Source organism: Rhamphochromis sp. 'chilingali' (assembly GCF_963969265.1).
Source record: "Rhamphochromis sp. 'chilingali' genome assembly, chromosome: 1".
In the NCBI taxonomy this organism is placed as follows: Eukaryota; Metazoa; Chordata; class Actinopteri; order Cichliformes; family Cichlidae; genus Rhamphochromis; species Rhamphochromis sp. 'chilingali'.
In genome coordinates, this window is record NC_137929.1 from 29,472,133 (window position 1) to 29,490,308 (window position 18,176).

Consider the following 18,176-nt stretch of genomic DNA (forward strand, 5'->3'; position numbering starts at 1 on the left):
TGCGTGCTGCAGACACACAGCACTCTTATGTGCAATCCAAAGTATTTCTATAAAGATCAGCTTCAAAGTAACGAGCTCTTTGCCTTTTTAGTTTTGCGAATGTCTCTCATTTTTAACGTCACTCATCCAGACCGTTCTACGAAACTTCAAGCGATCGTGGTCATGGAAAAGGGGGTTTTGATCATGTGACGACTTTCAAAACAACCTAGTTAATCTCAATACAAAACAAAGAGTTCGTACAACGCTGCGAGAGAATCGGGGGCAAGCTGCGGAGGATTTGACCTCAGACTCTAATGTTGTAATTTGCACAGTAAAGTGTTTTTTAACGCAAGACCTCGATGGGACTTGCTTCCCATTTCCTCATTCTTTTCTTGTCATGGTTACGCACTTAATGAATTGGAGTAGTGATTAATTAAATGGAAGTGCTCGCTGGATGGAAAGACACTTCACCTCTATGTTCTGAGTATGTGAATCAAGCCTTTATGGAGTGATGAGCCACTTGTATTTGTTACCGGCGTGTGCAAACATAAGGCTTCTGTCTGCTGGAAGTATATCACAGAGAGAAGGGGAAGCTGCTGAGCTCTGCAGATTTCGCTCCACCTAGTGACCAATTTATTAACTCTTACAGTTATTAACTTGAACTGTGTCAATACTGCGTTGCGGTAGGAAAGAAGAAAATCACTTCCAGTGATTGCTGCGCCGTGGGTTGCGTCAGACAGAAGGTGCACGCGGCTTCTCATAAAAACATCATCACCACGTGAGGAGGCCGAGCCAATAAGCTGGAGTAGTTTATTACATCTTCACCGTATCTCTATCCCTCAGCACTAATTTGTTAACACCGAGGACCTCATTTCGCTCCGGGCAATCACAGCCAGTTTGACTGACAGTTTACAAATTTCCACTGAAAATGAGGAAAAAAGACCAAAACCCCACCATCAGTCTCCCCCCCCCCCTGCTGGAATTTGCAAGTTCGTGGTGTGTTGCCAATTAATGTGCTCAAACGTGCGCTGTTGAACGGGAGCAGAGGCAAAATGAATGGCTCGTTCATTTGGCGTGGTGAATGGATATCTGGGTGCTGTCACAATGAGTTATGCTAATTGTGCTTAGCGGCATCGTTGGTCAGTGTCAAAAGCCATCAAGTCGATTTGAGAAGTTTGTCACGATCATCCCCGTGGTGGGCTCATGGATTTATCATTACGGAGGTGTTATCCGTCATCCCGACTGCAGGTTTCGATAAAACGCCTTATTGAGTCCATTTTTTTGGGGTTGTTGTTGTTTTTCAAGTTTCAAAAACTTTTTTCTTTGTCCCGGAAGTTGTGTGACCGCCTCGATCGCGCACGAGCCTCGCATTTTTCACGCTCAGCAGAAAAACGATGTTTTATTGATGCCGTTCTCTTAAGCGCTCCATCTGCGGAGTTCTTTGACAGTTCAGTTCCTGGATAATTTTGCACTCCCCCATAAAAAAAGCCTTTGAGATTTCTCCTGCCTTGGGCCATATGTAAACGTAATTTATTTGGGAGAACAATTTGCCTGAACTGTTTCTCACTTCAAGATAAATAATCCCTCATGCATTATTGAAGAAGCTATCCTCCCCCCCCCCCCCCCCCTTTTCTCCCAAGCAATTCACTGAAAAGCAGTCTTGTATGTGTGTGTGCGACTTATTCCACCCCCCCCAACCACTTCAACTTCATGCCCACCAGAAAATGTCATTTTTTGCAAACTAAGAAGTCGGTGTGACAGGCTCCCATTGGTCTAATCAAATAACAGGATCCAGATTCATGCGCTAATTAATCACTAGCTCTGGGGGCCGGACCCATCCAGTGATTCTCGGTGGAAAACGAGACATTTGATCTGTTGAATCAGCTCCCTCGCCATCTCCTCCCCTCTCCTCCATCTATCTTACATTAATTCAATGAAGTCAGGAGTTCATTTGAATGCAAACTCCCCCCCGCCCAGTTTAAATTGTCTGCTGCTGAAAGCGAGCCTCTTTTTAAGAATAAAATGTTAAACTCTTACATATTCATAGCCTAAACATCTTTTTCTCCCTTTTTTAAAAAACAAAAACAAACTAGGAACATATTTGGGTCTCTGCCAGATTCTGCCTAATTGTAGAGCACATGTTTATTGGGAAATTATCTCCCGCGTATGAGCTTGCACTCTTCAGCTGAAGCCTGCGAAATGATCTAAAACTCTCTTGTTAGGAGCCGCACATGTCCCCGACATCTGTTTTTCCAATTGATGGTGGCTCATTTGGTGGGGTTAGGGGGGGTTCATTGTAAATGTGTGTGGTGGTCGACCTTAATTGCGCCTGCCTGACATGTTTTCTTGGGAGATGAAATGGAAAACAAGCCCCCGAAGGACCCCTGTTTTGTTACGAGTGCTGACTTTTAAATGTCATCGTTCTCTGTCTGCTCTTCAGTGCCTCGCGGTTCGGGTGGGAAGGCGATGGGGTCTGGGCTCAGTGTCAGTGACCCGAGAATGAGCTTTTTAACAGCGAGATTTCTTAGCTTGCTGTCTCACCATTTGCCACTTACAAACCCGCAATCAGGAGGCCGAAGCCCCCACCCTCGGGGTGATTTTTAAAAGCTCTGCGGGGGTGCGACATTTTCCAAATGACCATTTTTCTGTCTGACCTTTCTGTTGACCTTTTTGGCGAGTAATTGCAATTTTTGAAATATTCATTTGTGAGTTATGTCATTTGCAAGCATCGTGATTAAAAACACTGCTCGCATGAAGGCGGTGGAAGTATCAAGCCCTTTACGCTTTGCTTACCCCAAATCACTTCTTTCATATATATATATATGTGTGTGTGTGTGTGTGTGTGTGTGTTCAGCAGAGCTCTTGTCAAAGGAATTATCCAGGGAGAATCTGCAGTGGAGAAAAGAGATCCACACTGCATATAAATACACCTCTATTAGTTGAAGAGAGGGAAAGCGAGATGAAGTGAATAGAACATGGGAGCTTAGGGTAGAGGATGGACTTTCAATAAGACTATTTCGATTTTCAATAGATCTGACAATGATGTCTGCAGGTAGACGGGGATGCGTGCAAGCAGGGCGAGATGACGGCTCTGGCACCTGAGGAATATGAGCCCTATCAATCACCGCCTCCGGGCACAAATGTAATTACACTACAGTTGTTGACTAGCTGGGTAATCTGAGACATCACTGGCCTGCTTTTACTCGCCTGCATTAGGGGATTGCTGGTGCCCATTTACGGCATCGTGTTCGCCGCTCTCTGATGTTTTTTTAATGTTTCTTTCGGGGGGGATGCTGGCATCAACTGAGCCCTTGGCTTAGCGCTGCGATGAGGTTTGAGAGAATGACTCTAAGATTTCATAGCAAATCAATGAGATCGTATTTATCGAGATTAATGCAGACTATTCAATAGGGCCTCTTTTTTTTTTTTTTTTAAACTGAGGCAGCTCTCAAAGTAAGCATGCACACTTAAAAGCAGGAGGATAAATGAACAATTAATTCTTTTCAATCAAAGTCAATTACACTTTAGACATTTAGCTAAGTGCACCTGCCGTATTCATCCCGTGTTATCCCCCTTGCTCTGCTGTTGTCACTTTCAAAGAAGTTTGGTGTGATCCACAGCGGTGCTTTTCAGGGGGTGGAATAAATATTCCCATTAAGAGGGAGATAATTGATGGCTTTCATCGCCACTGAATATAACAATTCCAATCGGTGATATTTCAATGGCAAGCTCACGTAAGATATATTCATTCCAAAGTATCACGAAGCATTGCAGTACTAAACAAGGCAAAACAGGTATTCGACAGAACATCACTTCATATTCTCTACTGTTCACTGGTTTCACCATACTTAAGCTATTGTGCAGAGGTCTGGGGCAATAACTATAAAACCACATTACATTCACTTTTTACTCTTCAAAAGAAAGCAATTCGAATCATCCACAATGCAGGTTATAGGGAACATACAAACTCACTATTTTTGCAGTCTGAAATATTGAAAATTGACGATATAGTGAAATTCCAAACAGCACAAATTCTATTCAAAGCAAAAAATAAAGAACTGCCAGGTAATATTCAGAGTATGTTTTTTTTGAAAGAAGGAAGTTATAATTTAAGGGGTTTTTGTAACTTCAAAACAATGAAGGTACGTACTACAAGAAAAGGCTTTTGTGTTTCTGTTCAAGGAGTGAAACTATGGAACAAACTGAATATGGAATTAAAGCAATGTCCAAACATAAAACTGTTCAAAAAGAGTTATAAAAATATGATCTTCTCGATCTATAAAGAAAAGGAAAATATTTAAATTAAGTGAATGTCTCTATTTAAAAACAAACAAACAAAAAATTCATGATGTGATATTATAGTATATAGTATATCAGAAATCTGTTCACTATTTTTATTACAAATTATATCAGTAAGGAAGCTGACTAAATATTCACTGATAATTTATGGGACAGGGGTGGGATTAAATAAGTGTATACTTCTTCCCACTCCCTTTCAACATGTAAATTAATCAGAATGTTTTTTTGTATGTAATTTGTATAGTATATATTTTTTTCTCTCATTTCTTTTCTAAATGTACTTGTATATTGTTCACATGTTGAAATAAATTACCAATCAATCAATCAAGAGTGCTTTACTGTGTTGGGGCTTGAATGATTTATGAGACAAAATGAAATGACACAATAATGAGGGACTTTGTTGTTTCACCTCGCCGTGTGCCTTTGTGTTTTCTCTGTTTAGCTCCAGGGAAAGATAAAAAGTGGTACTTGGATGACTTTTTAAACTGCTAATGGTAGAGATTGTGTCCCCTTACATAAATACGGCATAATGATCTATTATGGGACATACACAGTACTGTGCAAAAGTCTCAAGCCGACCCTCATTTCTTTATATTCCCCTGGGAAAATGGGAAATAGGTGCAGCAATTTATTGGAAAGAACAGTTCTAACAAGCTTGAAAGTCGATATTTGGGTTGACCAACTTTAGTCTTTAAGTCAGCCTGAACTCTCTTAGGCAAGATATCTTGTAAGTTCTTCAAGAAGTCTTCGGGAATAGTTCTCCGTGCTTCTTTAAGGACATTCAAAGCTCTTCTTTGGATGTTGGTTGCCTTTTTGTTCGGTTCTCTATCAAGACGATCGCAGGCTGCTTCAATAACATTGAGGTCTGGGGATGCTCGTCTATGACTGATAGCATTCATTGTGTGTTTTTCTACCAAGGCATGCTTTTGCTGCATTGGCAGTGTGGTTGTGATCATCCTCATGCTGCAAAATACAGCCTATCAGATGCTTTCCAGATGGGATTACATGTTGGATCAAAATGTGACTGTACTTTTCACAAGTATAGACCGCTGTATATGTTGATGATGACTGTTGCCACCAATTTTCAGATGCAGCTCTCAGGTCCTCTGTCAGGTCTTTTCTGGGGGGTTTTCCCTATTGCTTAAGGACATTTCTAGTCCAGTTTCTTCTATTTTTTTAAAGACACACTGCAATCCATGCTTAGATATTCCAAGTTTTCAGTTAATAGCTCTTTTAAAATCACCTTGTTGGTTCAAAACTACAATTTTATTCCTGTGAAACTGTGTTATCTTTGGCATTTTTCACAGACTCAACTGAATAAATTGGAACAAATGTGTTTTTGCAACCTAGCTGATAGCAACAAAGTGCCTAAAGATACAATTTAAAATTCTTTGCTAAATTGTCAGTTGTGTGTAGACACAACACTGGTTCCTGCCTTGAGTTAGATGTGTTTTTATGCTTGAGTGATTCATAGGTCAAGATCTGGGCTGATAATGAATGAAAAAGAAACCTGGGGAACTATTGCTTAAGACTACTTTTAAATAAATCTGGGTCTGTGGAATAGGGCTGAACGATATATCGCATTTGCGATAATATCACGACATGATCAAGTGCAATTTTCTAACCGCAAAGGCTGCGATTATACTCTGGACATGTCCAAATTCATGGGCTGCATCCTCCTGAGGCCGCATTTGTAGACCGATTACGTCACAGCGACGTGCCGAAGGCTGTCCAAATTACTACCATATCCCAGAATTCATAGCGCGGCCCAGCCAAACTCCAGTTTCCAGCAATGGCGGCCGCTACTAAGTTTTAAAATTACTCATACTAATCTTTCTGGGTCACAAAATAAACTTTTAACATATTTTCAGGCGAGAAAGTAGTTGTGTAAACATCAAATATCTGCTCGGTTTATCAAGATATCCCATATTTGCAAAAGTGCTTCGACGTTTTCAGAGGCGTCTGCTACCCACCAGCTCGACAGCTAGCCGGGAGCTCGAGGGTTACTGATGCGGCCGAGAACGGCACAACTCCCGGCACATCATTTTCAGATCACCGCGGAGTTTCGCTGCTCGGGTTAAACGTAATATATAAGTCACTTAGACAACCTAAAAATGTTATTGTTGGGCTTTTTTCAGTGTTTTGTTTGTTCGTGAGTAAATCGGTTTGGCTGAGATTAAAGTTATTAGATTAGATAAAATAAAACTTTATTAATCCCCCGGGTGGGTTCCTCCTTGGTTTTCACACAGCTGACTAAACGTCAAACAGAAAACTTATTAAACAGAAGTATGAGACAGTCGAGAATTTACACCAGTGTCTGGTTATATTTTAGATAGCAAGAAGCAGACGGCCGAGTTTATTAAACTCCACCGAGACAGCGGTGACGCTAATCAGAACTAGACCGTCCAATTTCACGCCTTTAAACTTTAAAGGCGTGTTTGTGTGTGTGTTTATACAATTGCTATTATGTTTGCACTTTATGTGTAATGTTACTGACTGCAGAGATCAGTAAGATGTGTGTATTTTTTATTTATTAGTTTTATTTATTTAATATTATTTTTTAATTGAATGACTGTCTAGTAGTTCACAGATGTCGAAAAACTGAGTGTGGTAAAGCCACTGATTTTTTTTATATATATTTCTGCAATCTGCACATTGTACTGACTTTCATTTTAATGTTTACACCAGGGTTCCTTGTCAGCACTTTATGCTCAGATGTTTGTAAGCTAAAAATAAACTATTGTGTATGTTCAAATATACTGTTGTGATTGAAGAAGTTAAATAAAAATGTCAGTCATCAATTCATGCATCACCTCATGTCATCATAACAGAGGTCTGTCTTCCAGGAAAGAACAGTTTAAAATTAATGTAATATAGTATTGGCCATACTATATGATGTATTGCTTGTCTTTGTTTAATAATACAGAAGACAAAGACCTTAAAAAATAATCGCATATCGCATCGCAATCGCAATATTGGGGCAAAAAATCGCAATTAGATTATTTTCCATAATCGTTCAGCCCTACTGTGGAAGCAAATTAAAGAAATGAGGGGTGGCCCAAGACTTTTGCACGGTACTGTATCTGCACAATGTGGATTCCATGAAAGTTCACTGTGAAAATACAGTAAATTAAGTAAATCTACTAATTTACTGTAATGCACAGTAATACAATTATATCCACAAAAATCTGGCAGGGTTCTGTATTAAGCTGTTTGATTTAGGTTATAAAGAAAGGCATTTACTCAAAGTTATTCCACTGGCTAAAAAACACCCACAACTACATTACTTTTAAAAATGTCTTTTATTTTTAAAGTGTTCAGTGTTCATTTCCTATATTTGCATTCGATGGCACGATACCATAGGGAAGACGCGAGAACAAAGAGTTCTGCAACAGATGGTATGGCCCCCACAGAGCCTTGATCTCAACATCAACCAATCCGTCTGAGATTACATGAAGTGTCAGCTCGACATTGTTGCGCCTAGCTGTTTTAAGATATGTAATTAAACATGATAAGCCGGTCTGACTTCAATAAAGCGGCAGTACCGGGAAGAGCTGGTAAAGAAAGAAACGAGCCGTGCGCGGCGGCACAGCGCTGGACGAACGAACTTCCGTCAGAAAACCGTCATTGTTAGTGCTTTGCTTTGTTTCTTGTGTGAATCACAACCAAACAATGAGATGGCTGCAAAAGGGTGAGGAAAAACGAGAGAGCGATGGATGAAAATTGTACACTTCACACATCTCAGACGCAGCTGTTTATTACTTAAGCATTTGCCGCTTCACACCCAAGGTGATGGATGCCATAAATATATATTTAAAACTGTGACAAAAGGTTCAGTTATCTTGGTTTGTATGCTATCACCTATTCTAGGATTTTCATTAGCAAATAACACTGGTTTGTGCTTTACAGACAAGTACGCTCTGTGATCGTGGATTTAAATAACTGTGACTGATGTGGATCCTTTCATTAATTGTCTTTTTTCAGGAGTTTTCAATTGCGTGACCTTAAAAGTAAGAATTTTTCCCATTTGAGCTTTTTAAATGGAGACTTCTTGTATCTGCAGCAGTTGCACTCGACTTGCTGATGGCGTATTTATGATATGATTGAAGGCTGCGGAGGAATGATTAAAAGGACCTTGTGGTGAGATTATTGTCGCTGTTGTTGTTTCCAAGGTCAAAATGAGCTCGTGGTAAATGGACTGCACTCGCATAGCGCTCTTCTCCATTCACATTCATACATAGCTCTTTATTGTATACATACTGTCACAAACACACACGAGTGACACATTGGGGCCACGTTTGGAGTTTTAGAGATACATGTGGTATCACCCACTCTCGTTTTCACATGTGGATTCACTCCGTGTGCCTCTTTTTCTCCATCTGTCCTCCCTGATGAATGTCTGTGTTCCATGTCATCCAGCGCTGGCTTTTTCAGTTCAGACACTCGTCTGAAAGGATGTTTATAGAAATCCGTAACTGCCACAGTCCTCCTGCAGTCACTCAGGCCAATGTTTACGCTTCTTGCTCATTTTTTATTCTCGCTGTAAACACAGAACTTCTCCAGACTGCTCTGCACATGCCGTGTTCGTGCGCGACTGAGTCTCCGCAGATGTGCGTGCGTGTCAGAGGAAAGGGAAAAAATGGCAACCTTTGGACGGCCGCCTCTCAGCCTCACTGGGGTCTCCCGGCCATTTTGGCTCTGCAGTAAACAGCGTATTTTTGCCAATTTGACTCCCATTTTTGGCTTGAGGCACAGGGCCACCTTTTGACCTCCTGCCTCTCGCCTTTGTGTTGTCTAACTGAAAGGCATTGTTTCACCTTAAAAAACAAAGAATCTGGCGCTTCTTATGATTTATAGATTTTAGTCTAGAGGGAAATTTCAACAATTTACTTGGGCCACACTCTGCTGTGGATCCTTTGCCTTTGTGTTTCTGCCTGTCTCTAATTTCTCAGTTGAGTGCCCATGTAATGAATGTTTATTTTCTCACAGCCAAAAGCAAACACCGTGTCCATTTCCTTATGTTTGATCTGTGTAGTATCTCCGACTCTCTCTTTCGACAGCTCCTGGCCTCTCCGGGGCCCCTGTGTTAGCGCTCATCCTCCCACTCCAAACAAGCAGCGTCCTAACCACCCACACACTCTAGAAAAGGGTGGCTAACCTCTTCACCTATGCCTCTGTGTCAGACCTTTTGATTGTATTTTCCTGCAGTAGTATACACTTTTTAAAAAAAATGCAGGTCTGAGCTAACCACAACTGCAGTATGAAGTTGCTTTAACACTTATTTGTAGAAATATTTTCACCGGTAAGAAGAAAACGGAAATTCTCACACACTGATTTATTTATTTATTTTGTATTCTTTCAGCCTTCAGTCGAGCACCCATCCCCATGGCGGTGGTGAGGAGGGAGCTGTCGTGCGAGAGCTACCCCATTGAGCTACGGTGCCCGGGCACTGACGTCATCCTGATCGAAAGCGCCAACTACGGCCGCACTGATGATAAGATCTGCGACGCAGACCCAGCACAGATGGAGAACACACGGTGTTACCTTCCAGATGCATACAAGATCATGTCTCAAAGGTACGGACATAAATTTGTCTGAATTGTAGTAAATATTCTTAATCGGCTATATAATTAATATTTAAGAGTTCAAGCTGAATTATAGCAATCAGCTTTGCTATGAAACTTAATTTCACACTGAGGACTTAACCAGGTTAAAAAGTGATGAAGTAAAAAAAACTTGAGTACTTCCCCGTAGACACCTGTGTTAAAGGTTCCTGCTGTACAAACGAACATGTTTACAGTTCAGGATGAAAATGGTTGTAGCTAATTTTCCCTTTCATAGCTGCATTTTATTTTCTATGAGGCTTAAAATGTACATTAAGGGCTGACAGGTAAATGCAAACACAGGTGGCTATAGATGGTTCTGCCTGTTAGTTTTTAGGTCAGGAGAGCCAAGTAACTGGACTACTTTTCTTCATGGGTGTTGGTTCTGTTTGGAGAACCAACCATTTTAAATGCTGTTATGTGACAAATAAAGTGGGAAGTCTAAGAAGTCACATTTGCTGAGTGAAAATCTAGCATCTTATTTGTTTCTTAACACTAATTAGATCCTATTAGTGTCTATGTAATTAATCTATAGAGTGTATGGATGCAGCTTGCTAGCAAAGCTAACTGTTAGTGTTAGCTAAGTGGTAGCATTAGCTTAGCTAGCAGGCTAACTCTACTTAGCTTTTTTCCGTCTAAAAGTGGTCACATCTGTCCACAGAAACTTTTATAGCAATGGTCATAAATCTAACGCTGAGTATTCATTATGCTAGAAGACAAAATCATAGATAATTTGGAGGCTACATCCATATTTTATATACAGTCTATGGAAGCTACAGCTCCCATGTAGAGCTACATGGGAGCTGATATAAATAACCTAAAACCGCCTTCCCACTGAAAGCTTATTAGCCTACTTTGCTAGCTTTCACTTCATTGTGGGTTACAAACTTAACCGTGCAGTGTGTTCTCCAAAGTCTACTAAACAGGAAGTAGTCAAAACTGTACATACTTAGCTTTAGAACGAAATTACAAGATCCAAAAACCCTCCTACACCGTTTCCAAGAATTGTGGTGGAAAAGGGTCATAATGACGATTGAAAAATATGCATAATAGATGCAGTATAGTTATGTTTTTTTCTATCCTTGGATGAAAAAGAGAATTTAAAACACATTCCCAGTCTATTTTCTTTCTTTTATGCAGCATCGCTAAAAGAAATCCAGGGCCACGATGCAAGGTCTTTTTATATGCACTCATTTTAAAGGTGTATTGTTGACCACAGCAGATGATGATGATAATAATAATAATGATAGGTTGTTTGGGCTCCCATTCAGAAGACTAGCTTGAGACTATTTGCATGCATGAATATGTACGTGTTCACACACAGGCATGCTCAGAGGAAACAAATTGCTTTTTGCTCTTAAATAATTGCCATATCTTGAAAACATAATCAACCAGTCTTGTGTTAATGAGAAATACTTTAATTCACACCTGAGGATTGCTGATATTTAATAAAAAATTAAAAATGTCTTCTTTTTGAAACATGTTTTCTTAAAAGAGTAGCTTTTTTAATATATTTTACTTACTCCCAAGAATGTACACACTTTATTTCAATACTATTTGGGTCTGGTTTGAGACCAGCCCTTGAGATTTGTTAAAAGTATAAAACAGAGCTCCAAGTTAACAAAGCCACAAAATGAATGCAGAGCAGATTATTAGGGTAGGGTATAGTGCATACACTTTTCTCTGTTATGGATTAATTTGACTGAGAAAACGAGTGAGCCACAAGCAGCATTAACCACAAACCTCACCATACCTGGCTGCTAATCTGTGCCAGCCATAAATTTAAACTGACACAAATCAATGATCATTACAAATAATATGAACAGGTTATTTGTTAAAGCAGAAGAAACATGTGTGATGAGTTTCACTGCCAGAAGTGAGCTTTGTTTTCAGAGTTATGAGCCTGTTGTGCAGAAACCGGGACATGGAGGCCTATTTGTCAGGCCAGAGAGCGAGGATGCTCTTACTGTACTTCGGCTTTTTGCGTGTAATAGATTGCTAACATTAAGGCAATATATAAACAAGTTTTCAGTGTTTGAAGCAAGTTGTATGAAAGCAGTGAACGGGGAGCTCAGGGAGAGTGCCGAGTGAATATACATATAGTCAGTCTTTGGTGTGTTGTTGACTTACTGCAGCACTTAAGAGCAGAATAAAAACTCCTATCTGCTATCATTCTAAGCATGGTTTCCCTTGCCTTTGAGGTCAAAACACCCTTGAGCACTCAGAAGCGATGGACTTTATCTAAATTGCTGCTCTGCATTGACTTTGTCTGCCTCATTTTATTTCCAAAGCTGAATGTATGTTCACCTCTACTTATTTCCAGAGCTTTAGTTCCAGATTGGTCACGGCCCCTTGAGAATACTAATGGACGTTTGGGCTTTATCAAACTATTGCTCTTTGCTTTTTAGTTTGGTAACACAGAGTTCAGATAATCAGCTGTGTGAAAAGCAGCCGATGCTAAAACGAGCGAGTTTGAAACATGTTGTCAGATAATTGATGCACCCTGTAGCTCCTTTGTTCTCCGAGCTGCCCACTCAGACGAAAATCCCTGCAGGAATGAATCAACGGGTCCTGCAACTGTCAAGAACACAAAACTAGCATAAAGTAGCAGGGACAAGTGTGTCTTTTTAGCATCTCATTTCTACCGGGGGTGTCTCAATGATGCTTAAAGGGAACTACAACCTGATTCAGAGCCAGGGCACTTTGTCTTGGGAGAGGAAGCTGCTGAGTGGATGAAAGGTGTGGGTAGCATGAATTGGAACTGGGAGGGAGGGTGGCAAAGAAGGGATGTGGTCGTGGCTTTAGTGACACAGCTAGGCATTAGCATGCGGGGGTTAGCACAACAAATGAATGGCCACCTCCGACTATTTCACTGTCGAGCTGTCACAGGCGTTGCTAGGCACCTGCGGCTAAGCTCACTGGGGTTAAAAAGGAAAATGAGCCTGAAAGAGAAACAAGCAGTTAGAACAGACAAAGATAAGGCCAAAGCCAGGACAGGGAGATTATGGATATTCATGTCTTTTTATTTTTTAGTTGACTAACTAAAAGACGTTCCTCCTTCACCTCATACTTTCCTGTCTCTGTCCATAGCCTAATCACTGGAAACAATCCAAACAAGGTAATAGTCTGATTAGAGCATTTACATGGTTTCCAGTAACCTGATTTCCCCCTGATTGTGGCTTTCATGAGGTATTTGATTACCGAGCTAATTTGTTAGGCTACAAAAACACACATAATACAGAACTTGGCTGGATTAAATATATATTCTTTTTAAAGAACCACGAATGAAACATTTGTGTTGAACGGCACTTCTTTTAACGTAATAACTGACTAGTAGTGCTGAAAGTGTCTTACTCTAATCGTAGTGTACGTCTGTTCGCCAACTCCTCCTAGATAACTTAATCAATCTGAATGAAATTTACAACATACACATCTGTAGAACTTTTGGGAATAATTTTTAAAACACTCAAGTCCTTAAATTATATATATTGTGTTTGGCAGCTGATCTCAAACAGCTACATAACGTATACGTTACGGATACGCTTATACAGATATTTCGTGTACGTTACACGTACGTTGTTGTTTCTGGATTCGATTAAGTATGTCATGCATGTCTTTTAAATATATGTTTGGCAAACAATGACACTATTAGTGCCTGTGGCTGGTTATTGGCTTATTGTCTGATACCATGAATATGTAGCTTGCAAAGAAAAAGAAGACGAAATATAAGCATCAAAAAGAATAACATAATAAAATAACATACAGGTCTGTGTTATAGTACACGAGCGAAGCAAACATGTGCAACAGGCCTGTCAAAAACAGCCCTACAGTCAGTAAAATAGGTTATTGGTTAAACTCCAACAGATAAACTAACGAATATCTGACTTCCTGCGTAACCTTTCTGCTAATTATTCAAAACCCCACAGATGCGTTCTCATTCTGAAGTATGGCAGACACTGTTTAGACTTCAGCCAGAGTGATGCAATCTATAAGGCATCTTGCAAATATGGACAGTGTTTAATATAAATGGTATTCCCTAAAGCTGCAGTTGTGGTCCTCAAGAACAGCGGGGATCAACACTCACAGCTTGGTGCTGACAAGACCAACTGTGAAGCTTACTCTGACTCACTTAGAGCTGACTTGAGTTTGTTCTGTGTAGAAATGACCACCATCTGTCAGTAAATCAAAGTCTTTGTTCCATTTTTAGAGTATATAAAACTTCCTCAAATGCTTTGAGCAAATGGTGAAAGGAGACATATTGGCTTTTTCTTTTATTATCATGTATATACTGTTAAAGTCCTGGACGCTCATAGGAAACATGGCCAAAGTTGCAAATAATAAGACCAATGTCAGGAACCTGTGAAGCAAAAACTTCTCTAAATGATCTGTCTTAGATAGTTTTCCCTACTTTTGGAACTAAAATGTCAAAGGGAGGCGATACCCATGAAATGGTCATCACAAACACAGCGTTCCCTCCTATTTGTTTTTCAAACCTTCTGTTTGAAAAATTGGAATGGGCTTTAATAAAAGGTGAAAGAGTAGTAGAGTCCAAGAATAAAAATATAGACCTAGAAACGAGCACAGGGACACTTCCTAAAAAAAATAAATCTTGATGTACAGTACTGTGCAAAAGTCTAAATTCTTTATACTTTGCTTCCAAGACCTGAGCAATAGTTCTGCAGGCCTTTCAAAGTTTCCCTTTGAACATTAGCTCATTTCAGTGCAGTCCTTTTAACTGCAATGGTCTCAGAGGAACGGTGGCTGTCAAGAAGCTTAAGGAAGGGAAGGAAGGGAAACGGTGGGGGGGGAAAAAGCTAAGGTATGCCAAATTACTGAAAATCAATGGCAACAGGTCTTATGGACTGCAGAATTCATTGGACATTTTTTGGAAAGTTTTGCATTTTGGAATCATGTCAAAATTAGAATTGAGTTATGAACGCAGAAAAATATTGTCAGATTTTTGATGTTTCATCTGGAGTGTGACTGATCGGCAGTGGCTTGGTTTTCCAGTATGACGACGATTCCAAACACACTGCCAGTGCAGTAAAAGCATACCTGGATAGAAAAACATACAGTCAATGGAAAGATACTAGAGAAACTAGGTGATCAGAGTTTATTTTCTTTCCTGAAGTTTGATTAAATTTCCTGCATGCATAAAATGCTGATGAATGATAGTTTTATGTTGTGGCTGTTAAAACTGCGGACTGTTGAAACAAGTGTAGGCGGCTGACTAAGGGGAAAAAACGTTGACTAATCTTTCTAATCTCTCAATTTAACTTGAAGAAGTGGTTTTAGTAACACAGTCACCTTAATCTGGTTAAAAACTAATTGGCATACTCGTGAATGGTCTCATGCTATTTTCCTCTTGTGGTACTCGGCACTCTTTTTATCCCACTATGGCCTGTGTACCACCTGCCTCTCCTGCTGGCACCAGTTAAGTCGTGGTGACCGCCGAGCCCTGTTGTTAGCATTCACGTAGCGTCTGAAGATGAGCCACGCTGCTGCAGGCTTAGTCTGTGTGCCAGGCTTGCGTCCATCGCTGGTAAAAGTGCAGCCATGTCACTGGCTCGCTTGCGCTGTCAACACACATTTAGCCAGCTCAGCCCTCCTCCACCCGCCTCACCAACCACTAAGAAGAGCCCCATTGTTATTCAGCTATCAAACCCAAACTCTACCTGCTTCAGTTTAGCCCACTTATAAAGCCATATAAAAGAGCTACTTTGGTAAGGTGTTTGGTTCCATTACAGTCTTTTAAGCGAGAGCTAATAGCACTCTGTATGTGAGTGATAGCGCGTCACTGAGCTCGCGAGCGCTGTAATGCATCTTGAAATGAAGGTTGTCTCGCACCATCCTGTGACAGGGTGAAATGAATGGGTCTCTTTCATTAGCTATTCCCCCCCTTTTGTGCTTTGAACACTGCGGATGTGCAGAATCCATAGCCTCTGGATAAACATGTCACTTATAGGTGGTGCTGTGCTGAAAGCTAGATGGAGGCTAATGATACTGTAATTGAAACATGGTACCGAGCTTTAATTTAGCACAATTTGACACCATTTGCATAGTGTGTGCACACACGCCGCTGTGATTTTTTTTTTTTGCAATCATCGCCATTCCCCCGTGGGACACTTTCACAGGCGATTCTCTGCAGCTGAGGTATCTGTTGAATCTGCCCTCTTTCAAACACGTGTATACATCTAGTGCCACTTCCCTGTGTGAAATCGCTGGAGAGGCTGGCCACTTGTGCTATCAAACAAGACTGACCCTTTTCTCATCAGAGCCCCAGTGTCTCTGTCTCTCTGTCTCTCTCTCCACCCTTTTTTTTTGTGTGTTCCCCTTTTCTTTTCCCGAAGGCGGTGTGGCCTTCACGGCAAGTAATTACAGGCTATATCAAAGCTATATATCACCTTATATCTCAGTAGACCTCAGCAGCCACCTTAAGGGACAGCTGATAGCATTGTGGCAGGCTTGTGTACGACCCCTGAAGGAGAAAAGCAGGTCAGGATGGAGCAACTCCCCCCCTTTCAACACATACACATCTAAACACCTACATGTTCTGATCTGTTTTTGGTCTTTTTTCTTCCATATGCACTTTATTTCTTTTCTGTAGCCTCCCTGGGATCCTTCGCACCGCTGCGCCGTCACACTTGTCATTTTACAGAACAAAAAATAGAAGAACAAAATGTATTTTTGACATGGAGCGTGTTGTGTTTGGTGCAGATGACACTAACGATGAAGGTTAATGGATGTCACAGCGTGATAAGTCCCGCGAGGAACAGCAAAACTAAATTAACACAACCTGTGATTTCACCCCGCCGGCCGCATGACAGCTGACATTTGACAAACTTCATGTTAATGACGTGCACGAGGAAAACAAACAATCCCAGCGCACTTGGATGGGAATGCGTGAGACAAATGACGGATGGAACCTCGTGCTGACCGAGGGACAAGTGTGATTAAGGGATAAGGAGCGAAAAGCAGATGGGAGGATCCTCTCGCCTTTGACGATGATCTTCCCCATACGTAGCAGTTCTCATTATCCTTCTCCTGTGACCTTATTTCAGCGTTGGAGGATTTGAATGAGATATTTGTTTGAGAAGGAGAGTGGGATTAACTGAAGAATCGGCTTCCGGAGGATATTAGGGACGTATGATTTATTGGAAGAAAACACGTAGTCTTTGGCAAATGGGCCGTGCGTGGGACTCAAAGTGCAAACGCTGAGAAGAAACACGCTGATGCCTTTTTTTCCTTCATAAGGCTTTAAAGTAACAGTTCCTGTTAACTGATTTAGCTCAACGTCAGATTAAAGAACCAGTATTCTTCACTGACAAAACAAGGATTAGTTATTCAGGCTAACTGGTTGTGATATTTACAAAACACAGACCTAGCACCTGTAATTCCTAATAGCTTAAAAAACAAGCACATCTGTGCTGATATCCCCTCAGCAAAGAGGGTGGCGACTGCAGTATCTGCCTTATAACCCTTGGCATTGTTTTTGATTTTATCCTTATGTGCTTCAAATCTTTGATCATCACAGCTGTTTGTCAAAAAGGAAATAATTAGAAACCGAGTGTTGTGCAAAAGTATTGAGCCAGCCCTCAGGAGCTGGGCTTGTTGTAATTTTTTAAACTGGTCTTAAGCAGAGTTCTCCAGGCTTTCTGAAGATCTTTCAACGTTTTTCTTTGAACATTGGCTGCTATTAACTTGAAAACTTGGCTTGTCCATGGTGTGGAGCCTCTTGCTGAAGATTGCTGAAAAAACTGAAGAGACGTACCTGTAGCAGATGAACAGTGGAAATAATGTCTTTACGAAATGGGAAAAAAACAATCCAGCAAAGAGCTAACACAGGACCTGCGAGATGCATCTGGCCTTTCGGTTGATCCATCTCCTGTTCGTCGAAGCCTCAACAGAAATGGTCTCAGTGAAAAGGGTGGCTGTCAACAAGCCAAATACCTGAAGTATGCCAATTTACACAAAGACTGGACTTTAAATTAGTGGCAACCAGTCTTATGGAGCAATTGAGGTCAGGAGAGAGGTAGGAAAAGTGAGTGACTACAGTCATTTGAAAAACATGGGTGAAGCTGTGTCGTGGTTTGGGGTTGGATTTCAGCCAGTGGGACTGGGGATCCATTTTAAAACTGATGGCATTATGAATACAGAAAAGTACCATCTGATTTTGAGCCACAGTCCAGTACAATCTGGGAGGTGTCTGATTGGCTGTGGCTTTATTTTTCAGTATGACAATGATCCTAAACACACTGCCAATGCAGTAAAAGTGTACCTGGATAGAAAAACATA

The 18,176-nt window shown here is 40.8% G+C and overlaps 1 protein-coding gene across 12 annotated transcripts in view; it reads left to right on the forward strand.

Moving 5' to 3' along the window:
- LOC308410241 (adhesion G protein-coupled receptor L3) overlaps positions 1-18,176 on the forward strand; it is a 267,657-nt gene that overhangs the window by 89,708 nt on the left and 159,773 nt on the right. For all 12 annotated transcript variants that reach the window (XM_080903456.1, XM_080903455.1, XM_080903451.1 and 9 more), the window contains one exon: positions 9,641-9,854. In XM_080903456.1, the coding sequence (XP_080759582.1) occupies positions 9,641-9,854 (214 nt within the window). The remainder of the gene's footprint in view (positions 1-9,640; positions 9,855-18,176) is intronic.